Source organism: Martes martes (assembly GCF_963455335.1).
Source record: "Martes martes genome assembly, chromosome: 10".
In the NCBI taxonomy this organism is placed as follows: domain Eukaryota; kingdom Metazoa; phylum Chordata; class Mammalia; order Carnivora; family Mustelidae; genus Martes; species Martes martes.
In genome coordinates this window covers 1,855,953-1,881,687 of record NC_137898.1, presented here as the reverse complement: position 1 = coordinate 1,881,687, position 25,735 = coordinate 1,855,953, and the positions used below count along the sequence as shown (strand labels likewise).

The window sequence follows — 25,735 nt, the reverse complement described above, 5'->3', positions numbered from 1 at the left end:
AGGTGTTTGCATTAGGGGAAGTTGAGGCAGAGCCTATGGGAGCTCTCTACTATCATAGAACTTTTCTATAAGTCTACATTTACTTCAAAATAAAAATTGGAAAGTATAGGAGTTGAGAGGACAGACCTTAGCGCTCATCACTCAAGCCCCTTGGTGTCCCTTATGGCTCTCAGAGTCACAGTCCAGGCCCGCCCTCCAGCCCCTAGCCCTTCCACTCCCCACATGTGCCAAGCATGCTGTACCACAGGGCCTTTGCACATGCTGTCTCCTCTGGCCACACACTCCTCTTTCACAAGTGGGCACAGCCAATCTCCTCAGGTCTCTGCTCAGATGCCACCCAGTCTGAGAGGCTGCCCCGGACCACCCCCACGAAAGGGCACCCATCACACTCTTCACCCTCTTCCCTGCTTCGTGCCTTCTCTGGTTCTTGCCGCAGTCTGACACGCTCTCCGCTCTCTGGGATGCTGTGTCCCGGGGACCGCGATCCTGTCTCAGTCCGCCAGGAACCTGGAAGACGGCTCCATGCATCACAGATGCACCATGGACAGCTGACTCCATTGCCCAAGTACAAAGAGGCTGATAAACATGAAGGCTTTCCCCTTTGCTACAAAAACAACGTGCTATTTCTGCCTCATCCAAAGGGCAAAGTGCTTTGACGATAATACCCAGCTTTAGAGAGGGTGGAAAAAACCCTGAGTGCTGTCCAGCATCAAGGAGGGAGGTTAAATTAGGAAAAGCTTCCCGGAAAGCAGCTGGGCTGAAGGTGTCAGAGCCATAAAAACGTGGGAACTCTTTGATCTCGCTGGTCCCCTCCTGCAAATGTGACGCAAGGAAATAATCCAGGTTCCAGGCAGAAAATGAACGTGCGAGGATTTGCATCACCATCTTCTGAGAGCGAAGTGGGGAACGGCGCGGCTTCAACAGCAGGAGGGATGCCTCTGCCCGACCCCGGAGGGAACGACCGGGCAGCCTTGGGGCGCCACGCGTGAAGACGGTCGACGTGGGCTACGTCCGGCCCGGGTCCAGGGATAAAGAAACGCAAGCGGGTGGTTTAGATCGTCTTCATTTTACCCAGTATTTACTCAAAGAAACTCACACGTGCAGATACAAAGAGCTCAGTGGGGTGCGTGCCCGTGAGGACGCTCACCCGCCATCGACCGGGCAACGTCTCGCACTGTCCCCGCTTCCTGGAGGCCACCGCGAGGGCACCCACGGCCACACTGCTTCGGGGGAGCAGGCCGAGCGCTCACCGCTGAGGCACCAGGTGCGCTCGCGCTCTCTCCAGCACCCCAAGGACACGCATCGGCACACGCACACCCGCACCCGCAAGCTGACCTGGGAGAGAGCGGGAGGGAGCGACGGCAGGCACCGCTGGGCTGTGGTTCAGTGAGTCATTTTCATTTCCTCTTTAAAATTTCCCAGGGCTCTCCGCTCGACGTGTCCGGGTTGTACAATCAGAAAAGCTGGTCTCCTGAACACGCACTTGTGCGCGCCGCCGGAGGGCACCGGAAGCCTTTCCAGCAGCTCAAGAGGTCAGCCTGTGACCGCGGTTAGCATCGCGGAGGCCACAGATCACATCCGTCCAGCTCAGAAGACCAAACCGCCCACGCACGCGGCGGGGAGAGATCCAAAGAGCGCGTGGTGATTTGGGGTAACTTCACCCGCACGGTTTGATCTTGAACGTACACGACGGCTGTGAGAGCAGCACGAGGGACTCCCGAAAGCCCTCAGCCCAGACTCACCAGTGTGCCCGTTGCCCCATTTCCTGCCCTACACCCTCCCTCTCCCCCGCCTCCCCCCCGTCCGTCCGTTAGGTTTTCCGGAACCCTCTGAGGGTAGGCTGGAGACATCGAGCCTGCTTTTTGCTAAATACTTCTGTGTGTGCCTCTCAGGAAGAAGGACATTCCGGTCTGTGGCCGCAGGTGTCCAAATCAGGAGATGGAACGCGCACGGGACCCCTTACCTAACCCACGCCTGACGCCAGCTGGCCGAGGACCCCAGCCCTGGGTGCACAGGCGTCTGTGCCCCCCCAGGACCCCCACCCACCCCGAGTCGCAGCTTCATGCCGCCATCGTACCTACACGCCTCCTGTGAGCCGAACGCTCCCTTAGTCTCTCTGCACGATCTTTTAACCTTGACATTTTCAAAGAGTTCAGGCCAGTGCTTCTGGGGTGTGTCCTTCAACCTGGCCGTACCTGGTGTTTCCTCGCGGTTAGAACCCGGTGACACGCCTCTGGCAAGACCGTGGCTGACCGAGGACATCCGTGCGGGCCTCCTGCACTTGGTCTGCCCTTCCTGGGGATGTGGACTTTGACCAGGCGGTTTCCTCCCTGCAAGGTCGAGTCTTCCTCGCGCCTCCCTCAAGGGAGATGCTGAGGCCGACAGGGAACCGTCCTGCCCCTCTCCGTCCACCAGGGCAGCACCGCCCCCACCGGCAACCACCTGCCTCAGGGCCCGTGGGCAGCTGCAGGAGCGGGCTCGCCCGCCTGCCCGCCCGCCCACCACCGCATCCCTCGTCTCCCGAGCTCCAAGCGTCCTCAGCACTTTGGCGGGGGGTGGTGGCCTCTCCCAGTGCTTTCTGATTTAGTGTTGTCGGGACTGGGAGGGTCACCGGCCACAGGCTTCCTGGGAGAAAACTCGTCAACCACCTCTCAGAGATGTGTCTCCTCACTCGTGTCCCTCATGCTGCGCTTGGAATCGGGTGGAGGTTGTGCCGTGACCGGGCACGTGGCCAGCAGAGCCACCACACAGGGGACCCGCCCAGACGTCAGCCTGCTTCATCCCAAACCTGAGACCCTTCCTCCCCGTTCGGCTCTAACTCAGCATCTTCTCCCGGGTGCACAGCCGTTCCGCAAGGTTCCTCCGGCCCGTCGTGGACGCAAGTTCACCAGTCGCGGCCAAGGCTCGGTCTGTGGCTGCAGACGCTCTCGCGTCTAATTTTTAACTCTGTAGTTGCCATTTCTCCTTGATTAGAACCACGTCATCCTTTTTCCAAAAACAAAACAAAACGGAGACTCAAAAAACAAAAGAGTCCGTTCCAGGTTGCCGATCTGATTTTTTTGGCCTCGTAGTGTTTTGTCGTCTTCTCTCATTCCTGCCTTCTGCCTCGGGTATCTCCACCTTTGCCTTGCGGCTGACTTCAGTCTCGTCCAGGACCGCAAGCCACGCGGCTGTGCGCGAAGGACACCCGCCTCCCTCCCCGTCCCTCCTCGCCCGCCACCCACGCGTGCTCTTCAATACCCACGGGCCACGGCTGTGTTAAGTAGATTTTTCTTCTTTAAACTTGTTCCTCCGTAAACTGGTAATTAGCTTCAAACGTAGATCGGAATCAGGGAAATCCAGTCTGTTGATTCCGGAACGTGTCCTCAAGTCCGCGTTTGCGGCCGCCCTGGGGATGTGGTCCGAGGCCCGACTTCTCTGGTCACACAGCCCGGAGGCCATGCGGCCGCCCACCCACAGCGGCCCCAGTGCCTCGTCCGAGGCGCAGGCCGCACCCCTCCTGTCTCTGGGAGCGGGGACCCGAAAACCTCGGGCTGTTCTTCTGTTTTGATGACGACGTTCCTGACTTGGTGAGAGTTTCATAGATAATATATATCTGGGTTTGTTTTGAATCCACTCGAAGAAGCAGGCTCTTAGGAAGGGGTCCCCCGCCTCTGGTTATATGTGTGGAGATGGGGCAGGGGAGAGAAGCCAGCCTGGGGGCGCTGCAGAACTGGGGGGGCTGCAGAAACAGGTGGGGGCGTGCAGAACCGGGGGTGGGCCAGGTTCCGGTCTGCTCTCGTCCGGGGCAGGGGTCATGCTGCAGGAGACACAGCAGAAAGTAGGAGGTGAGCCCGGAAGGACGGGTGCCCTCTGCGGTACAGAAACCTCAAGGGGGACCCAGCCCTGCTGGGAGGGGAGGGAGGATGCAGCGCTGTGGGGGAGGGAGTTTGAGGTTTGGTGGCAAGAGAGGGGACAGGGAGGGCCAGGCCACTGCAGTGGGAGGGAGAGGCTGGGAGGCTGCTGCCTCACCCAGGCTGTGGGGTGCAGAGGGGTCTCCTGCTGTCCTTCAGGAGAATGGCCCCCACCCCCGGGTCCGGTTCCAGAACACATTCTGCGCCCCACCAGGGCCTGGGGTGCTGTCAGTGTGAGACCCCACTGACACCTCAAGCAAGGGCTCAGAAGCAGAGTCTCATGGATGGAAGGGGCACTCCGGGAAGAGGGAGAGCCTGGGCACCCAGCACGATGGGGTCCCCGCAGGCAAGGAGGGGACCGCAGAAGGGACCGCATCTAGGGCCAGAGCATGGGGCTCGGGGAGCGGGCAGAAGGGGGAGCTGATGCGACCCCAAACCGAGATGCCCGGGGGTACCCCCAAGTGAAAGCACTGCTCGGAGAGGCCTTGGGCCGCTGGGACCCGCAGTCACATGACCCGGCAAGCCCGCCCCTGGGAACCAGACGCAGGTGTTCAAACAAGAGCTTGCACACACGCGTTCCCAGCACCGCTCCTCACAAAGGGGCAGCCGGCCCAGGCGCTGGCCGACGGACGAGCTTAAACAACACGCCGGCGGGCCTCACGGCGGGGAGACGTGCAGCTAGAGACCAGGGACACGTCACAGCCGCCACACCACAGACAGAGCCCGTCCCCGAGGACACACCCTGTGTGGACCCTCTCCCACCTGACGCCCAGACCATGCCGGTCCCCAGAGATGGACCCAGGACCTGGGGCTGCTGGGGCCGCGGGGAGGGCGCTGGGGTCACTCCCTGCTAACGGGCGTAGGGCTGCCCACGCGGCCGATGTACACGCGCGCACACACACATGCAGAGGTTACCCCAAGGTCAAACTCCTCGTTCCTGTCGGGCTCTGCCCCTCACCAGCGGGGTGCCCTGGGCCCGGCTTCCCACTCCCGCAAAGCAAGGCTGACGTGGGGCTGTGGGGGGCTCTGAGAAGTGAGCCCCCATAATGCCCACACGTGTCTGGGGCCCACCGGCTGTCAGGCTGGCCGCACCATGGTGATGGAGGGTGACCCCCCCACGGCCACAAAGGCATGGCCCCCCCGTCAGCACCCCCCATCTTCACACCTGACCCGGACCCCGGGCGGCACAAAACCGCTCCGTGTCTCTCCACCCAGGGCCTTGCCTCCCTGGCCGCCGTGCGTGGCTCGGCCCAAAGGCAGAGCATCCTGCAGGGGCCTTTCACGGGGGCAGGTGCAGGAGCTCAGGCGGGTGCCCCGGCCCACAGACGAGTCAGAGCCGCGGGCACACGGGGGCCTCCGCCAGCCCCGACGTCTGGCAGGTGCTCGCTGGCAGCCAGCCACTCTGGGACCCGTCACCTGGCCGCTGCGGCCTGGCCCACTCTCCTGTAGAGGGGGGCGTGGCCCACAGACAGGGTGATGGGGAGGGGGCTCCCGGTCAGCGGGTCAGGGGGCTCAGACGTCTACCACGCCTGAGCAGAGAGCACGTGGTCCAGCCTCGGCCCTGCTCCCGGCTGCCATGGGATCCCTGGGCCGCCTGCCCTACCCGCCATGGCTCCTGCCCCCGGGCATCACCGGCAGGTTTGGAAAGGAGGAAGTCCAGTCCAGGGGCCTTGATGGCGAGGCTTTCCCCAGGCTTCCCGTGGGGCAAGGCCAAGCCCCTCCCCGTCGTCCTGCACTGGCCAGGGGGGCTCTCCGGGGCACCCACTGGGGGACGGTCACCTTGGAAAACTGGTCCCTTGGCCCTCCCGGCTCAGAGAGGAGGTACCCACAGGCCCCAGACTGGCCGAGAGCGACTCCAGGCCACACGTGCCGGCCAGTTCCAGCCGTGCGGGATGACTGACCGTCTGTCCCGCACCGGCACTGTGCCACCACTAGGGACGCAATTCCAGACCCCATGGGAGATGGCCCTGCCCTCCTGGGGCCCCAGCACAGACCCCTTCCCAGCCCGGGCCCCTGGAAAGGGCTGTGAGCTCAGCTGGCCGCTTGCCACGGTGTCTCCAGGGCCTCACAGCATGACACCTGCATTCCCGCTCAGGGTTCATCCCCGCTGCGGCCCCCAGGGCAAGAACTCTGGCAGACCCCTGCCCTCTGAGTCCTTGACACCCACCCCCCAACCTCCCAATTTTCTTCCCAGTTTGGTGGTTTGTTCCTGCCCCAGTTCTGGAAAACAATGACAGGCCTGCCCTGGCCTGGCCCCAACACGGGGCTGTCCTTGTCCTGGGCCAGCGGCTCCTCAGCGCCGTGTGGAACACCTGGAGGTGGCGTGGGGGTCGGAGTGTAGGCGGGAGACTTCTGAGGCAAACCGAGGGGCGGACCCCACTCTGCCTGGAAGGTGCTTTCCACCGGGGACCAAGACTGGGCACAGGGACAGGGGGGTCCTCCTGCATGGGACACAAATGCCTTTCGGGTCACCCCCCCACCCACCCGCACCCCCTCGAGAGCCCTCTCTCCAAGGCCATCTGGGCACCCTGGGCTGTCGGGGGGCCCTGCGGTGTCAGGGGAGCACAGGGTCAAGTCTTGGCCCAGAGCTGTGAGTCCGGCCGCCCCATGGTGGCCCTGGGAAGGTCAGGGTGTCCTCCCCATGCCCTTGAGGACAGTACGGAATGGCTCTGCCTAAAGCACGATCACATGGGCTCCGCTCACAAGCGGGGGATTGGCAGGATCGGCTCGGTCTCCTGCATTCCTCCAGACGTGGAAGGGGCCTGGGAAGGGGCATGGCCCAGTGCACCTGGCAGGAGGGAGCCTGAGCTGGCTCCCCACACCCCCTCCACTGCCCCCCACCCCATGCTCACATCACAGGGGACGCAAAACCCTCGGCAGGACACCCTCCCCTCCCAGCCCCACCGCCTGCCCCTTCGACGCACCTGAGAGCAAGGGGGTGGGGGAAGCCTCTCTGGCAAACCGCGCTCGGATGTTTGGGAACCCACATAAACAAGGCTCGAGCCACATCACACCTGGCCAGAAAGGGTCCGTCCCAGGCCTAACGCTGATCCCGAAACCACACAAGCTCTAGAAAAAGCACGAAGGGCTGCAGGCCTCGGGCTCGTCAGGGACGTCCCGGACGCCTCCAGAGGCTGCCTCGCCTCCTCCGCCACGCAGGGAAGGAATGAGAGGCCGCAGCCTGCCGGGCCTCTACGGGGACTCGTGTCCGGGACATAACGGGCTCCTGGAGCCGCCAGCAAGAAAGCAGACCAGCCGCGCGGCCAGCGAGGACAGGCCGCAACAGCCCCCCGCAGACCCAAGACCCAGGACGGTGCGGCGCACGGTCACCAGGGAGCGGGACGTCGGACACGAGAGCCGCGAGCCGGGCACAGCTGAGGACACGCTCGGGAGCTGACGCGACGTGCAGCACTGGAAGGCGGGGGGGGGGGGGAGGGCAGCGGGCGGCCCCGACTCCCACCCCGACCGCGCCTGCCGCGAGGCCAGCCCCGCCACGTGCCCGTGCCGCGACATGGCCCATTGTGTCCAGCCCCCGAACTGGGCCCCACATGATGTCCTTCAGCAAGTGAACAGGTCCCCCAAGCGGGGTGCAGAGGCCCACACGGGAGCGCACGCGCCGCGGCCTATAGCAAGCCTGGGACGGGGTGCGGGGACGTGGTGCGGGGCCGGAGTGGCCGGACCGGAGAGCGCCCGCCGTGCGCTTCCAGGGACAGAAAGTTCTCCCGCAGCAAACTGGCCCCCAGAGCCAGGAGCGGGGGGTGGCCTCCCGGGGGCGGGGGCCACAGGCAGGGCGGAGGGTGTGTTTGGGGGGTGGAGGTGCTCGCCCCGCTGACGGCGGTCTCTCGGGGTCCGCCCCCCCTCCCGCGGACCCCGGTCGCACGGCGAGCACCCGAGGCGGGCGGAGCCGTCACCAGATCCAGCTGCCAGGGAGAAGGCACACGGAGAAGGGTCCGTGCTCGGGGGGGGGGGGGGGTCCTGGCACTCGCTCCGTGCTGTGGGGTTCTGAGCCTGGCCTCCCCTCCCCCACACCCTGACAGCCCTGCAAGGGCTCTGGGAGCCGAGTCCAAGGGCCATTTCCTGAGGTGGCATCTGCCTTTCCGCGGTCCCTCAGCTGACCCGCCCCGCCACACCACATCCTCTGTGAGAGCCCGGTGGGGCCACGGCACTGGTCTCCTCACCCCCGTCCCTGCCGATCCAGGCCGAGGGTGGGAGGGGGCAGAGCAGACACACAGCCAGCCCTGACCTCTTCGGGGGACCCACCATCTGCTGGACGCTGCAATGCCACGAGGGGCGCCCACAGCTCACCCCCACCCCCAGGAGCTACAAGGGGATGAACCCACTCCCCTCCCACTCCCCCCAGGAGACACATTCCCCAGGCCTGCTGACCGTCCCTGCCTGGCTCTCGGCCACAACGTGGTCCCTCAGCTCAGGTCGCCTCCTGCCCCCATCTCAAGCGCCCCACTCGAGCCCTGCCTCCTCGAGGAGCCCCTGCATAAGCACCAGCCCCCCGCAGCCTGGGGAGGCCCCGGGCCACGACGAGGCCTTGCTCAGTACAGTGAGCAGGGCCCGGTCCCGGCAGGGGAGGCACACGCGGGTGCCCGGGCAGGCCGACAGTGAGCAGTGCGGGACCCGAGTGACCCTACCACCTGTGGCCTGCCCAGTGTGGGTGGCCAGGGACCCACGGACCGTCGTGCCTTGCAGGCTATAGAGCCTGAGCTCAGCAGGCCCCCGGGGACGTGGCCTCAGCCTGGCAGACTGGTGGCAGAAGGCATGGGCAAGCCGTGGTGTCTGGGTTGGCACAAGGGCAAAGGGCCAGGACAGGACGCACAGGGTGTTGGGATGAGTCCACGAGGGTCCCCCCACCTGCAAAGCCTGTCCTCAGCTGAGTTGGGCCCCACATCACACCAAGCTGTAGGCACAGAGCATCGATGGTGATGGGGGCTGGGGTCCAGCCGGGCAGGGCCGGCTGCACGCACCTCTCCGGGAAGCCAGCGGGTGGGCAGGAGCTGGAGCCCCAGTCCCACTGCAGGGCTGGGATCATCTGCGGCTTCACCATGGGCCCACAGACCCGGCCCGTGGCCACAGGCATCATCTCTGTATGCCCCGGGGGTGTGCAGGAACCACACAGCCTGCGGTCAGCGGGGCCCCACAGGCCTGAGCGCGTGAGCAGCTGCGTCTCCGCCCAGCAGCACCAAGGGCCCCTCCTGGGTTTGCTGCACTCCCAGAAGGCACTAACCCCACGGGACCTCGGGGAAGCCGGGGGAACAGGCCACCGGCTCGGCTGGCTGTGGACGGGCCCATCCTTCCCGTGGAGCACAGCCTTCCTCCCACCGGCGCCTGCCGCGCCCAGCAGGGCCAGCCCGGGGCTTCCCCAGTCAGCTGCTCTCGGGGCCCACGTGCGCTCACCTTCCAACTACCCCCCAACACCGACTCCAGGAGCCAGGCTCTGAGCCCCACACTCTGTCCCCCAGGGGACAGCGGGCAAAGTCTGGAAATGGTTTTGCTGCCATGACTTGGAGACAGATGCTAGTGGCCATGTGACGGGCACCGAGGCCGGGGGCGTCGCTGACACCTGCAGTGCCCAGCACAACCCATTCCCCCTACCCACAGCACAGTCCGGACCCAACAGCAGAGCTGGAGCTGGAGGAGCCCTGCCCGTGCACAGAAAAATGGGAGAGGAGGAAGCCCTTTCCCCATACCCAGCTAGCAGGAGCCCCAGGCAACGCTGACCCGCACTCCCACAGCTCAGCCTTGGGGGGCACCCGACACTAGCGCAGTCCCCAGAGGGCTTTCCGGCTCCCAGGGGCCCCCACTGTCCCGCGCAAGGCTGACACCACAGGCCAGCTCCCGTTCCCCAAGGACATGTAAATATCTGTGACGCCGTCCTGACTTGCGCTGTGGGACCAGCCGAGCAGGGAGATGCCGCTGCCGCCCCGGGGAGCCCCAGCCAGCCCCGGCACCCTCTGGGGACTGTGGCTCCAGGACCGGCGGGGAAGACCCCCAGTGCTCTGTTTCCTCCACGCCTCTCAGCCTGCGATCCCTCCACCTGCACGTGGGAACCTCACTGGGGACTTTCCTGTGGGGAGGGGCCGGGCCTGGGGGCACCGGGGGCCTCCCCACCGACTAGCACCCCATCCAGGCAGTGGAAGTCCCCATCTCGAGCTATGGGCTGAGTCACCTTAATAAGCAAGGTCACTATCCAGCCTCGCAGACCACACAACCCGCACAGGCGCCTCAGAAAAGTCTATCACCTGATCCCTGGGGCAGGGAGACGGCCGGTCTCAGCCCGCTATAGAAGGGAGCAGTCCCTCCTCTCCCCACACCTGCCCCCGCCCCTTGCCGCCACCACCCCTGGGAGGGCAGCTGAGACAGTCACCAGCTCCCCCAAGGACGGCTCGGGTTACCAGCCGGGCAGGTGCCACCAGGAACCATCCCAATCCAGAACTGCCTAGTAGGGCTTGGCCCCTGCCACAGCGTGCCAGGCTGCCGATGACCTTCCCAGCTCCCAGGAGGCACAGCTGGTGAGCAGCTGGGCTGGGTTGTCCTTCCCATGGGCGGCCCCGGCCCCGGGCCTGACGGCATGCTGGCCTGAGCCACGGAGTTAGCATCGGGGGAGATGCTGCTGTCTGTCCCCGCAGTAACCCCCTCCAAAAGCCTCTCTCCAGTCCAGAAGCCATTGGCCAGGAAGGTCCCTGCGGGACCACAGCAGTGAGACAGCTCGCTGAGCCCACCGGAACCCTACGACACTGACCCCACGGCCCTGCCCTGCCCCCCGGCATCCTGGGCCAGTCTCCCCAGTAGCTGGCCAAGGACTTGCCCAGAGTGTCCCTGGGGACATCCAGGTTTGGGGAGAGAGGCTCTCCCTGGGCTTGGGGAAGGAGTCTAGTCCAGCCACCAGCAGGCCAATAGCCCACTACCCTGGGACTGTTCGTCCAGCACCCATGGGGGAGCAGGACCAGAGTGAGGGGGGCACGAGCTGAGGTGCTGCCCACAGAGATCAGGAGGCACCGGACAGAGGTTTGTGTTGGGTCCAACGCCAACCCGGCCCACCAGCTGTGACATTGAGCAAGTGTCTGTGTCCCCACAGGGCCCTGACCCCGCTTTGGTGACCTGCCAACCCAGCCCGTGCTGGGATGCCTCGGCCCTGGTAGGCGCGATGCCCCCCAACTCCGACTCCCCGACTGGCCTGACCATGGATGGGTCGGCAGTCTCTGGCCGCGTGGCTGGACACGGGGCAGCCTCCCACCATCACAGTGTCCTGCCCTGGGCCTCCCTCCTGGACAGGTGACCAGGCTCCGAGGCCTGTCCCAGAGAGGAGGGCCGTAGCACCAGCTGTGAGCCTGCCGTCTGCCCTCCTTCCCTCCCCCCACGGAGCCAGCTCGCTTCGCCTCTGGGCAAACCACCCCCCCCCCCAGGCAGGCGTCCACCTCCCATAATGAGCGCACTGGCCGGGGGTCAGCCAGACGGTCCCTCCACCCAGCAGGAAGCTCCGCAGGTCACTGCAGACCTGGGCCACCCCCTCCATGGGCCACGCGCTCCTGGCCCCATGAGAGAGGTGGGGGACCCCTACACAGCAGCCCAGGCCACCCCACAGGCCGTGCAGGCCGTGCTCTGTGCCCGCCGGGTGCGCAGCCCCATGTCCCCCCGGCTCCGTGTATTTTGAGCCCCCCAGGAAAGCCAGGAAGCAGGGGCCCCAGGACCCTCTCGGGGGCCTCCCAGCTACCTACGTAATCCGCCTCCTCGTTTTTACAAACGACCGATATTTTCAAAGTGGAAAATTCATTTAGGCCAAAGTTTAAAAAATTTCGACCCAGAACCCACCGCGGGGGTGGCGATGAGGAAACCTTCCTGATCTACTTCTGGCCCCTCCCCCACCCGCACAGCCAGACGTCGTGGCCGGGCTCCGCTCTCCCACCGGGGTCAAGCCCAGTCCCTGCTCTACTTGTCCCAAGGTGTCCGGACCCTGTGCTGCCCAGACCCGGGCTGCCGGGGGCCACCGCCTGCTGCAGAGACGGGCCCCTGGTCCCGGCCCACGTTCAGTGAACCGAACCCAGTGCCCGACACGGAGCCCGGGGGCAAGGAGCCCTTTGGGGGCCGGCTCCCATGCTCCCCGGGATAGGTTCATAAGCATTCCCCGGGGAGGTGGCCTCCCGGGGGGTAGGGGCCTCGCAGTCCCTGGGTGGACGCTGGGGATCCACTGACCCCCTCCCAGGCAGCGCTCTGGGGTCTCAGGAGGCAGGGAGGCCGCTGAGCAGGCATCGGAGTCTTGGAAATCTGGGTTCAGAGCTCCCCGAGTGTCAGAGCTGCCCCAGCACGGAGGGGGGGCGGGAGCAGGCGGGGACAGAGACGGCCACCCCACACCCCGCCCCTGCCCCAGAGGAGGCTGTAAAGGCCTGCGGAAGATCTGGGTGACTGGCAGAGGCTTGATAAGAACAGGAGGCGGGGCTCCTACCCCGGGGACCAGGCCAACCGGCCCAGGAGCCCCCAGCCTGCCCATCCCCCTTCATGCCAAGGGCAGACAGAACATTCCAGGGCTGCCCGGGAGGGGCTGCGTCTCTGCAGAGCTGCACGCCGAGACCTCGAACAGGCCCTGACCCGGGGAAAACGGGCACAGAGAGCGGCCTCACCCCCGGGGGCCTGAGGGGCCCTGAAAGGCCTCCCATCTCACCCCCTGCCCAGTGAGCTCAGGATGGGCCTCTAGGGACACAAGGAGGCCACCTGGTCACCCAAGGGCACAGGGCAGATCAGGGAAGAGCCGGGAGCCAAGCGGTAGGTTAGGACTCCCCACTCAGATCACGTGCCGACCGGAGCCTCCTGGAACCCACGCTACTCCCCACAACTCCCAAGGACCCCCGCCCTCTGTTCTCCCACGCACGATCCCCTCCCCATTCAGCAGTTGGAGAGAGGCTCAGACCAGGTCAGGACCCTCACTCTTAGGACCCTGTGTGGCCGCTGGCCATACTGGGCAGAAACCTGCCCCCTGGCCGGGCCTTGGTATCCCCCCAGCGCGGGGCACATGGCAGGAGAGCAGGGAGCCCTCAGGATGGTCCCGGGCTGGCTCACCACTGGAAATGGGGGACCCTCGGGGGGCCTGGTGGGGCTGTGACAGTGGCCACCCCGATCAGAGCTGAAAGTGCCCATGGTGTTGAGAGGCAGTATGTTCTAGAAACTGAGGCCTTTGCCAGGAGCCCCGGGGCAGACGCAAGGTTCAGGCCCGTCGGGAGGCCCAAGTCCAGGGCCAGCACCGGAGACCACAGCCCAGCGCTGGCCCCACAGGCCACACTCGTGCCCCATGCCAGGTGGCCCGAGGGACCCACAGCAACCCACCCACACCAGCCACCAGCTGGTTTCCCACGGCTCCCACAGCAATGTCCACTAAGATGGCCACTGGCCCCGGAGTCACGGAGGGGCTGCACGGAGCTGGTCTCCCAAGACGGAGGACAGCCTGTCACCCTCCGAGTCCCAGGCTTTGGCTGAGTTGGCCCAGCACGGCCGACAGAGCATCAGTCCGGCACAACCACAGCGCCCGCCGGATGCTGGCACACCTGTCTGCCTGTTTGTACATCTGTCTGGCCACACATCCCACGCGTCTGCCTGTCTGTCCATCCCTCCACTTACCCACCAGTCTACTAGCTCGCATCTGGCCGCCGTTCCACCTGTCCGCCTCTCCATCTGTCCTTCATCCATCCGCCGTGTGCTCCGCCTCCCGTCGGCCAGGGCCCCTTCCTCTATCCACGCTGGGCCCCGCACAGGCACAGGAGCGCGCCCCTCCCCCCGCTCGCCCCACAGCAGCCCTGGCCTCACGGGCCTGGGAGAGCCGCGGGCAGTGGTGCTGGAGCGCTGGGAGATCAGGTAGGAGTCCGGCGGGTCAGAAACCCCAAGAGGGGGCCGGTCCCAGGCACCGCCATGGAGAGGGACACCGCAGGGGTGTGAAAAGCAGGTCAGACCATCCCACGCACCCACACTTGCCACATGCTGGTCTCGTGCCCCAGCCGCTCCAGGTGCAGGGGACGCTGGGGACAAAGGACAGCGGCTCAGCCTCTCGAGCTGCCATCAGAGCATTTCAGCTGCTGGTCCGTGCCCGGCCTCGAACCGTGCCGGCGCACCACCGTCTGACAGCGCCCATGTTCTGACGGTGCTGTGACACAAGCCCCTTTAGGCACTGGCCCTCCCCCCGATCCCACATGCAAAGTCGCACGAGCAGGTGCCCTGCCCACCGGGGACGGCAGCGAGGTGCACGGGGAGCTCGCATGGGGACCCACGCCCCACGCCCAGGGCATGAGTGCCAAACACGTACCCCCAGACTAACCCCATCCGGAAAACTCTACAACCTGTTGAGAAGGAAAGCCGTGAGCATTGCGGAAAGGCGCTGTGGCCTGCGCGGAGGGAAGGCACGTGTGTGCACCCACACTCCTGGCGCCGGGAGGGGCCAGGGGTCCCAGGGACCCGGGGAAGGAGGGAGGGCACTGCATGCTATCTGGGACACCTCAATGCCTCGAGACAGGTTCCCAGCGGGACACGGGTCAGGCATTGAGGGCGAGGTCCAAGCTGGACAGCTCAGCAGCCAGGAGTCAGGACAGGTAGACTTTTAGAGACACACACGGCCACGGCCTCCCATGGCCCTCCGATGAGCCCAGCCAGCTCGGTCTGTGTTCACAACCCTCCAAGCACCCCCCAACCCTCCAGCTCACCTGCCCAGAACCCAAACGCCACCCCGGCACCCCAGCATCTCCCCGCCGGGTCCGCCTCCACCCTCCCCCCAGCCCCCATCCCCTGGGAGGCTCTGACTCCTTGCTGCCCCACGCCCCACGCACCCTGCGTCCCCAGGCCCGGGCGACTCCTAGGCTCCGCACGTGAGCCCCTGACCTCATATCAGCAGGCACCACACTGCCACTACGGAAGGCCACGGAGTCCCCACCGTGGCCCCCGAGGAAGCCTGTCTGCCCCGCTTACAGCCGAGGGGCGGCGGGTGAGCCCAGACCTCCTGCTGCAGGGCCCCCATCCCAGGGAAGGGGGGAGCCTCTCACGAAAGGGTCCCCCGATGGGGCCGGTGCACCAGGAAGAGGCAGTGAAAGGACGGCAGGAGGCTGGCAGGAGGCCAGCAACGCTCAGCTGGAAAAGGAGGCCAGGCTGACTCCAGGCCCGGCTGGGGTCCTGCGTCACAGGTGGTCCCCGCGGGGCCCTCGTGGACCCTCAGTCTGAGTGTTCCCGTTCCCCTCGTCCTTCCTCCTGCCCTCCTGTCGTTGGTGGACATCGATCGGGCCTTTGTCCTCCAGAGGGTCCCCCGGCTGGGATCGGGGGCGCACTGCAGCGTCCTCTTGCTGCTCCTCGCCCCAGTGACCAGGGCCCCGCTTCTATCCGGAGGCGTCGTCGCATCTCCTCGCCCACTGTCCTGGCAAGAAAGCATGTGGGCGGCCGGAGAGGTCGCCGGCCACCACGACGCTTAGCGCTGGATCCAGGACCTCACCAGGCCCCCGGTCGCCTACCCAGGCAGCAGGCAGAGCCCAGAAGAGGCGCGACCTCACCTGCTATCGGGTTTCCCTGAGTCACGCAGGGGAAAGCCGGGGTCGACCCCTTCCTCGCCGGGGCCCAAAATAAAGCGTCTCCAAAGGGGACTGCCGGTGGTGCCCCTGACGTCAGGACGAGCTCCGGGATTCAAAGTCCACACGCTGCCTTTCAGTCCACCACGGTCATCGCTCCCGACCTGTCTGGTCCTCGCGGCAGGAAACACGCACCTTCAAGCTGTCGCCAAAGCCTGGGGACGTGGCCTCAGCGGGCACTGGGAACTGTCCTGCTTTCTAGGGCGACGGGACCCACCCACGCCTCTCAGGCCCCAGGCCAGGATGTAGCCACGTCGCTGGGGTAGATGGGACCTCAGGGAAAACGGCCCAGAGAGGCCACATCTGCAAGCTGGGGGCTCACGCTCTGGGCTGGTCCCCGCTCTCTGGCCCTTTCCAGCCCGCAGGAAAACAATTTTTAAACAAAGTCACAAGAAGCGCCTCCTGACGACTTCTCTTTCTAACGCGGCTGAGAGGGCACGAGCGTGACCTCCTCTGACTCACGTTGGCTGTTTCCTCCTGGGCCAAAAATCTAGGCCGTCAAGGACACGGCCACCGTCACTCACGGGCCTGCACCCCAAGATCCAGCACAAAGGCCTCGAACAACGAGACAAGGGCCCCCACAGCCGCGCTGGGACCGCCGACAATCATGCGGTTTCAAAGTCAGCCCCAAGCGACGAGGGACGCCCCGAGCCACGTGGGTTCCGTCATGCTCCCCCACCCCAGAGGTCACCTTTGCTGACATTCTGGGCTGCCCCTCCCCCCGCCTGCCTCTACTGTCCCAGCAAAGAGCGAGCAGGTGCGGGTTCCTGCCTCTTCCGGTCCTAGACGAGTAGTGGCTGGTCAGACTCCCACCAGCCGGGGCTTTTTCACTTAAAAACGGCGTTCCGGTCACCGCGCTGTAAAAGCACACGGGGTCCCACGCGCCTCCTCATGTCCGCACACGACTCCGCACACAGCGGCCCCCGCGCAGGGACCTGACTCGTCCCCGTCTCTCCCGCCGGCAGGAGTGCTCTAACCCGCAGCCTGGGACACGCGTGGTGCCCGTTTGCTCTTTTGTGTGATGTTTTGGTTTTTGTTTTTTGGGGGGGGTTTTGGCCAATGTTTTCGAGATAAGCTGCAGGATGTGCGGCTGCTGCGGGGGGGGGGGGCGGTTAGTGCACGCAACGCCCCCTCCACACAGATGCTAGCATCCCGCAGACAGTCCCACCACAGGAGCGCGGGCTCCCCAGCCTCGCCGGCCGCCCGCGGGGGTCTGCGCTCGCCCGGGGGGACCCTGCCGGTCCCTGCGCCAGCTCCGCTCCGCCCCGTCCGCACGGCGTCTTTCTGCTCTGGGACCGCGGGGAGCTGTGCTCGCGCCCCGTGCTCACCTGCTGGGGGTCCGTGGGCTTCCCCGTCCCGGAAGCCCCGTCCCCGTCACGCAGACGACCCTCCGTGAGAACTCGCCATCTCTGTCCTGGCTTTCGTGTTTTGCTCTTTGCTCTCTCTGCAGGGGCCGGGGGCGCGCCGGGGTTGTTTCTCACACAAACGTCCGTACCCGTGTCTTCACGCGTGTCTTCACGCGCTCCCGGAGGAGCCCCCAGAGTCCACCTGCTGGGCAGTGGCAGGGTCCAGCGGGGGCTCCTCCTCGGGCCTGCGCTCGCCCGGCACCGCGGACTGGAGCTCCGGGCCGCAACGTCAGGAAGCGGAGTCTGTACCTGGGGGTTATCCCGTCCCGTCGCTTCCCTGCCTGTGACAGGCCAGCGCCACGCGGTTTTAACTAGCCGGGCTTACATTTTACAACATTCTGGGCTGCCCTAGCCAAGAACGCGGATGTGGCTTTTACAAGAGACCCGCCGGACACGTCACCGGACAGAAAGCCACAGCACATGGCGCGTCGAGGTCGAATGTTCACGGCACGTGGCTCCCCGAGCACCACCTGAAACGCTCCTGGGCTCCCCCGGCACCCCCCTCTGCCATGTGGGGGGCACTTCTGGGAGGCAGTGGCCTGTCCCCTGGTTCAGGGCTCCCCCTGCTCCCCTGCCCAGCTGGGCAGGCGAGAGGCAGCCAGCAGGTGAAGGAAGCAGCCCCTGCGGAACCGGGTGGGCGGGACGGTCTCCGTTCAGAAAAGCAACCCAGAGCTGAAGGAGGCTGGGGGTGCGTGGGGGAGGGGGGGGTCTCTGTCCAGCTGGCCTGGCCTTAGTTCCTGTCTTCTGACTCCGGGTAGGCCTTCTCTGCATGGCACCTGGCCATCAAGTCAGCAGGAAGGTGCAGAGGAGGCCCCATCCTGAGGACGTTGTGGAAAGGAGCCGGGAGGGGGCCCAGCCCTGGGGCGCCCAGCGGGGGGAGGCCCACAGCCCCAGCCTCCCAGGGCCCGGCCCCCGACGGCAGAGCGTGCTCTGCGGAAGGGCAGAGGGAGCCTCTGCAGAACGGAGGCGAGGGCCGGCGGAAGCGGGGTGCCTGTGAGCACGATGCCAGGAACGAGACCCCACCTCGCTTGAAGACATCAGTATCACACCCTCCCGGGCAGAAGAGGGGCTGCTGGAGCCAAGTGGCCAGGCCTCAGTTTCCCCAGCAGCAAGTGGCTGAAGAAAGGGGAACGGGGACCAGGTCCAGAGTCCCAGGTGGGGGGTGGGCTCTCCCACCTGGGCCTGGTTCAGAGAGTTCCGCCCACCCCCTCTGGCTGCCCAGAGCCCTCCATGGACAGCAGCATCGCCGTCCCTGGGGCCACACAGTGGTCCTTCAGTAGGGACCCAGCCTGTGGAGGGACACAGGCTCCTGCTCAGGACGCACTGCCCTGTGCTCAGACCTGCACAGGTGGGCACGGTGGGGGGGGGGGCCACCCGCCCTCACCCCCGGCCCCTCTCGCCCCCGGCCTCAGGCACTGCGCCCGCCACCAGACAGCACGCTGCTGTGGACACAGAGACGTCCCCGAGGAGCGTGCTCTGCAGAGCACCCCCACACCCTCGCCAACCCCCCGGAGCCGGCAGGACTCTCCTCCTCCCCGAGCACACCCTTCTCCCAAGCTCAGGAATGCGCTGGATAAAAATACCCACTGAGATCGCCAGGCCCGGCCAGTCTCTGGGCTTGGAGCCGCCAGGCAGCAGGCTGACCGCCGTGGCCCAGGCTGGAGGGGGCCTGGGCTTCCGAGGCTGGGTGCCAGAGGTGACCCTGTCTTGAGTGCCCGTCCTGCCGACTGCCGGCCGAGGGCAGCCCCCGAGGGCCCTGCCCATCCGCCCGGCCCTTCTGCCGTCCAAGAGCAGCTGAGCCATCGGGGGTCTCGGCTCTGGGGCGGGGCGCCGGGGAAACCAGGCAAGGCTCCACCTGGGGCCATCTAGGAAGGTTTCCTGGAGGAGAAGCCCGCAGTTCTGGGCAGCACGGCTTTAAGGCAGAGGCTGAGCAGCCAGACTGAAGACCTGTGAAGGCTGGTCCCCCCCGCCAGGAGGGAGCGGTCCTGCCACCCGGAGGGCCCATTCACCAGCCACAGCAGCGCCTCCAGGCTGGGCCTTGCCCGGGTGCCTGCTCCCTCCCGCCCAGTGGCTCCTCCCATCTCCTTCCATGACAAACGGGTCAGCACAACCTCCGGCCACCCAAGGGGGCCTCAGCAGGCCTACCTGGATTCCAGCCCGGCTGGAGGAGGGAACCACGGGCTTCTGAGTCAGACGGCCTTGAGCACGCGCAGCTGTGTGGCCTTGGGCCCATCACCCCCCCTCTCGGAGCCCCCAAGGTTTGCACACGGCACCACTCATCCCCCTACCCTTGCATGGGGTTGGGGGGTAAAGGGAGCCCGACCCCTGTGCCCCAGCACCTTCACCCCAGCCACTGCCCACGAGAGCCCAGAGAAGGGGCCCGGTGTCACCCGGCTGGGCAGCAAAAGACAAACCGTCCCAGAGCCCAGGTCCCGTCCCAGGTGCAGGTGAGGGCGGACTCGGGTCCCCCAGCCCCCACTCCTGAGGCTGATCCAGACCACCCTGCCCTCCGTGACGCGGGGCTGCTCACAGCACCTGGGAGGCCTCAGGAGACAAACTGGTGGCCCTCGCTGCCCCCCAGGAGAACGGTCACCCCGTGCTTTCGGGACCAGAGCCTCCTCCACGCTCTGCCCCTCGCCGCCAGACCCTTCCGTGCAGAGAACGGAGCCACCCACGTCCGGGCCACCACACCGCAACCGAATCCACAGGGTCACAGTTCAGAGGGTGTGGACAGTACAGTCCTCTGCGTCCCCGCCTCCAGCCGCAGGGGCTGGGAGCACAGGGGCTTCCAGAAACTTCCGTGTGGCCCAGGGCCCACGCGATGTGCAATCCCCCCCCCCCCACCGGCTCCTTCTGGGCCTGCCACGCTCCCAGGGCAGACGGTTGTCCTTGGACGCCCGCCCCCACTTCACAGGGGCCAGACCCGCACTGGCTCCACCCCTCCAGAGAACAGGGGCCACACTGGCCAAAAGCTGGTCTCGAACGTGAGCCTGAGAAGGGCCGCAGGGCTCGCCGCGTTCCCAGCCAGGGACCCCGGCAGGAGGGGCCACACAAGCACGGAACGCGTGTGTCCCCACCTCTCTGAAGGGAGCTGGTGGACGGGGACCCTCGGGCTGGGGACTCGCCCACACCGGCCTGCAAGTAGCACCCCCAGGCACAAGGGCCGGGAACCCCCACTCACGCCGGCAAAGACGTCCAGCCCCGGGGGAGCGCCCTCGGAGCTGGCTCCCGCAGGAGGAGGGCTCTGGGCGCCCGACTCCCTGGGAGGCAGGGACACCGGGCGTGCTGGACAGAAGGGAGACCCTGGGGGACGCGGCACTCCAGGCCCCCTGCTGCTTCGCTGGACGTGGCCTGTTTCCAGCCTGGGGGCTGCTCACCGTTCCCAAGACCGGACACAGCAGGATCCACTGCTTCTGTGTCTGTGACAAGCTCCTGGGCCCGGGGGCAGCCCTGCCAGGCAGGGAGGTGCAGGGGTTTCCCGGGGCGGCAGTAACAAAGCCCCACAGACGTTCACTGTCCCCCGTCCCGGAGACTGAAGCCCAGGATGCAGGCGTGGGCCGGCGGGTACCCCCACCCCCTCTCTCCTCCTGAGTGGATGGCAATGCTCTCCCTGGGTCCTCACGGGATCATCCCTCTGTGGGTCTTCATCCCCTCTTCTCATAAGGACCCCGGTCCCACGGGGTTGGGCCACCCCGGTGACCCCATTTCACCTTGATCCCCACTTTCGAGGCCCATCCTCTACATGCAGCCACGTTGTAGGTCCCACGGCTCAGGGCTTTGCCATAACGGTTTCAACAGGAACACAGCCCCTGTGATCACAAGAGCACACCCCGCCATCCGCAGCACACACGACAACCCCCGACGGCCAGGCCCTGAGACCTCCATGTCCCCTCCCCTCCTAGTCACCAGCAAGTCACCCCATGGGCCCCGAGCAGCACCTGGGGCACCTCCCATCTCTGTTCCCTGGGACGGCCCCCAGCGCCAGCGCCCATGACAGCCCGCTGCAGGGTACGGCCCCACTGTGGGGGAACTGTGAGTGCCGAGGGCTCCCTCCGTCCCTGCGGCACCCCCACCGGGACAGGCAAAGCCCAGCAGGAGCCACTGACTCGGGGCCAGGAACAGGGAAATGTCCTTTCCCACCTGAGCAAGCCTGCCGGAAGGGGCTACCTGCCCGTCCAGCCTGCCACGGAGGAGGGGGTGCACACCCGGAGAGCTGGGGAACACGGCCGGGCTGCCCAGCCACGGGCCGTGCTCAGACATGAAGGCCCATCCCCTGTCCACACTCTCTGCACCGCCTGGTCAGCCCACAGCCCGCACCAGGTGGCCTCCTGGCCCCAGACCCTGGCTTGTGCTCAGGGCTCCTGCCGATCCAGACTCTAAATTCTCCCATCCCTAGACCATCCCTCTCCTCCCACCACCTTCCTCGTGGCCTCGAGGTCTCCCCCTTCCCGAGCTGGCGACATACGGGAGGACTGTGATCCCCCACGTTAGCCAGGCCATGACCAGAGGACCACGCCCCGGAGAAGGTGACACAGGAAGAGGCACCAAAAGGAAGTCCCAGCTGCACCAGGACAGAGGGACAGAGGGACAGGTGGAGGAGGCTCGAAGGGGACGCTGGGAAGAGACCGGACGGCCGTCCTCCTCTGCACCATGCCTGCCACGCAGCCCACCAAACCACGGGCGGACCTCCGGCACGTCAGCGACCAATGCTCACTCCCTGTGAGCTGCCCCCGACGCCACCCGGGGGACTCAGGACAGCCGGGCCAGGCGGCAGGAGGCCGGGGCCAGGAGCGCCCAGCGGAGCTCGAGGGCCGGCGCGCTCTCCTCTCCCCCCGGGCCCTCTCTCAAGCCTCTCAGTGGCACCTGATCTCCAAGCCCCGGGACGGCCAGAGCGGGTGCTGCCCGTGGAGGCTGCGCTGCACCTGCCCGGGGGGGAGCACCCGAGACGCAGGAGAGCCGAGTGTCCGAGCAGTGTCCGGGCTGCGTGGGTGGGAGGACAAGGGGCAGCCGGGACAAGACGAGGTTCCACACACGTCACCCGGCCGCTCCCGAGAGCTGGGGGAGGGGAGCGGAGGGGAGGCAGGAGTGCAGGGGGGGCTCCCCGCGGCTCCTGGAGCTGGAAGCCTCTCCCCAGTCAGGGGAAGGACGGGGAGCCCTGGGGGTCTGCAGAGGAAGGGGGGGCCCAGTCCCGGGTCAGGGTGTGGAAGTTGCTACGGGAGCCCTGCTTCCTCCTTGGTCTGGGCATCTCCCTGACAGCCGGCTCCACCGAGACCCATTACAGGGACACCAGACCCCACACCTCCAGCTACACTGGGAGTCGCCTCACGGTGGGGACACAAAGGGTTCTGGAAGGCTGGGGAGCCGGGGGGCAGGAAACCCGAGCGGGCCAGGGCGGTAGAGTCCTGCCCCCTGACCCCAGCAGCCGGGGCAGGCCAGGCGCACACAGGAAAGGCTGCTCTCCTGGCGGCTGGCGGGAGCAGGGGTTCCCCGAAGAGGAGGGGGACAGGATATCCCGGCTCGTTTCCCCAGCAGGGAGAGCGTGCCCAGGCTTGCAGGGCCCAGCGGGACAATGGCTCCCACATCCACCCACCTGCCCGGCCCTTCAAGGCCAAGGGCACGAAGCTGGCCAGGCACAGCAACAATCCTGTCCCTTTCATGGAGTGACTCCGCAAGGACGTGGCCTTCTCTCGCACTATCTCAGACACTTTTTAGAGCCACATGAGGGCCAGAGGGGCCACCGGCCACCCTGGGCCCTGGCCACTCAGCCACAGGCCACCGCTTTGACCCCAGCTCGAAGGTGAGGTCCCCTCCAAAGACTGGCCAATCCAGGGCCTGCTGACCTCCTAGACACATGAGGGGGGGTGGTCACCTTCCAAGGCCCCAGCTAAGCCACATGCCCTGCCTGGCCGGGGTCCTCTCCAGCCCCCAGCCCGCGTCTGGGGAGCTGCAGTGGCTGTCCACTCCCCAGGGCCACAGCATACCTCCCACGGGGCAGGGCCCAGAGCAGGAAATGACTGACCCAAGGTCACACAGCCACTCCAGGAGCATTCCTTCCTGGCTCGCCCCGGCGGGGAAGATGCTCGGCCACTATCTCCAGAAGCCACCCCTGCCGGCCAGCTCCTAGAGAGGCCGGGCAAAGGCAACTCTGCTGAGCAAACTTCCGGAATCAGGAAGAAAACACGAGTGTAAGCAGAGACTTCCTCTGGGGTGCGGCGAGCCCTCTTCCTCCACACGGCACCACCGCGGCCAGGGAGCCCAGGCGGCGCGCACCCGCAGGCCTGCGCCCCTAGGACGCAAACCAGTGGGGCTTCGGGCTGCCCCTCGCCCTGGCAGCTGTCCAGAGGTGGGGAGGCACCGCGACACCTCCTGGCGGCCCTCCAGGCATGCCTCCTGGCTGCGCCCGGTGCTGGCCTCTCAGCAGGGTCTTCTCCGGGACCCGGCTGTGGAGCCCATCCCACTGCTGGGCTTCTCAGGAGAGGACTGGGAGGCAAGCAGCCCGTGTGAGAGCGGCACCCACAAGGCTGACATTGGCTGGACGTTGACACAGCTGGAGTCTGACTCGTGGGATGCCTTGGGGGTCTATGCATGCAGACCCTCCCCCACGCCCCGAGACAAGCCACTGCTGCAGACATGGGCAGGGCCGTGCCCTCCCCCAGATCAGCCGCGGTCATGGGGCACGCACCCTCTGACACTGTGGCAGATGGGGGCAGGGGTGGGGAGGAGGCTTCAAGACTTGGGCCCATCCATGACTCCAGGGACACAGTCCCGGAGACCTGCCTTCCTGCTGCGAAGGCTGTCTCCTCTGCACAGAGGGAGCACCCCCGATCCTACCTATGCTTACAGAGGAGCCAAAGCGTGAGACTGAGGCTGACCCCTCCCTGCCCCGCCTCACCTGCCCAAGACCATGCTCCAGGCCAGCCAGAGCCCGGCTCCCGCCGCACCCCTGGGGCCCCAGTAGCGGCCGCCGGCAAGAGGAAGAACGGTCCCGAACCCCTGCCCTCCCCCTTCCCAGGTATCTCCCAGCCACCGGCCAGCCAAGGCAGCAGGGATGAGCACCTGTCACCACTAACGGGAAACCAGATGGAGCCCCCCAGTCCTCATGATCCGTGGGGGGATGGCCAAGTGCGGGCTCCTGGGCCAGAGGCCGGCACTGTGCCAAGAGGCTGAGGGCTGGGCAGCCAGGAAGTGGAACCACAGAAGGGCGGGGGGGGGGCTCCAGGCGGGCAGCAAGGAGGGTGGCCCCAAGGAGGCGACTTCCTTGTACCCCCCGCCCGAAGAATGGAGTGGCCCGCCCTGCCCCACGCAGGCACGCCACGGCAGGCATCAGAGCCACCTGGGTGACAGAGCCCAGGTGCGCCCTCTGGGACACAGCTGCCGCCCACTGAGGGCTGGAAACGTGGGCCCAATCCCGCCCCTCCGCGGAGCCCCCTCCAGCCTCCTCTGCTCAGGAGCCTGGTCCCCTGAGGGGGGTAGGGGGTAGGGCCTTCTCCGAAGCCACGGGGACCCCTCAGGGGACAGCGCTCCGCCTGCCACCCTCTGGGGCAGCCCTGCACCCGCTGGCCCAGGAGACGCCCCGCACGTGGCCTGCCTTGAGCGGGGACATGTTGCTGCCACAAGCAGGAGCCTCGGACCCTCCCCTCCTGGGGGCTCCTGAGTCCTGGGTGCCCGCCGACCCTGAGGAGTTCTCTCCTTTGCACCCAAGGGCAAGCTCCCGGGCACGCGTCCTTTCCCAGGAGGATTAACACCTGGACCGTCCTTCCCGGGAGGAAGTGGAGCCAAATTCTGGGCTCGGCAGCCTCCCCCCACATGCCCGGGCAGAGCCAGCGGGAAGCCCCCCTGCCCCGGGGTCGGACCCACAGCGCCCTGGACTGCACGGGACCCGCTCCTCAGAGTCGCTGTTTCCCCCATTAACCTCTTGCTCCGTCCGGCAGCTCCGAGTCGCAGCGGGCGCGGTCCCCGCAGCAGCAGGTGGCACGAGACAGGGCGCCCCCCCCCGCCCCTCTGCGGCCCGCGGAAGCCCCCGGGCGCGGGCCGGCGGCGGTACTCACACAGCGAAGTGGTAGACGAAGCACTTCCAGCCGGTGGGGCGCTCGAGGAAGTTGTAGACGCGGCCCTGGATGTGGGTGCGCGCGAGCAGCGGGCGGCGCGCGCTGTAGATGGAGACGCGCGGGTCGAGGCTCACCGGCGGGCGCGCCGCAAGGTCGGCGGGCGGGGGCGCGGCGGGGGGCGCGGGCCCGGGGGCGCCGGGGGGCGCGATGGGTGCGTAGAGCGCGCCGCCCGCCGGGCCGCCCTCCGCCAGCTCCAGCGAGAAGGGACACTTCTTGGCCAGGCCCGAGCTGCCCCGCCGGGAGCCGGGCAGGCGGCCGCAGCCCCAGCGCTCCTTGTCGGGCCTGGGCGGGGAGGAGGCGGCGGCCATGGCCAGGCAGGGCGCGCGGGGGGCCGGCGGGCGGCGGCGCCGGGAGCTGCGGCGAGGGCGGGCGCCGGGGGCGCAGTGCGGGCGGCCGCTGCTGCCGGCCGGGCCGCAGGGGGCCGCTGCCCGCCCCGCCCGGGCGTGGGGGCGGGGCCGGAGGGGGCGGAGGCCACGGGCCGGTCCCCGGGGATGGCGGCCCCGCCCCTGGCCAGACGCCCCGCCCGGACCAACCGGCGCTCCCGGGCGCCCCAGCCCGCGCCCCGGACCGCTCGCCCGTTGGGCTGCCGCGTCCCGCCCGGTCGGCGCCCACCTGCTCCTGCCGCCTTTTTGCACTCACTTGCTCCGCCCGCTCCGTCCCGCGCTCCTCTGCTCCGCCCCACTTGCGCCCACGTGCGCGCCCCGCCCCCCACGCCCACCTGCTGGCGC

General features: G+C 67.0%; 1 protein-coding gene across 2 annotated transcripts in view; it reads right to left on the bottom strand.

The window, feature by feature from the left end:
- The window catches only part of KCNQ1 (potassium voltage-gated channel subfamily Q member 1), a gene marked incomplete at its 5' end in the record, with an annotated part of 316,188 nt that extends 290,873 nt beyond the window's left edge, over positions 1-25,315 (bottom strand). For both annotated transcript variants that reach the window (XM_080817777.1, XM_080817778.1), the window contains one exon: positions 24,948-25,315. In XM_080817777.1, coding sequence (XP_080673903.1) covers positions 24,948-25,315 — 368 coding nt within the window. The remainder of the gene's footprint in view (positions 1-24,947) is intronic.
- Between the last annotated feature and the right edge of the window lie 420 nt (positions 25,316-25,735).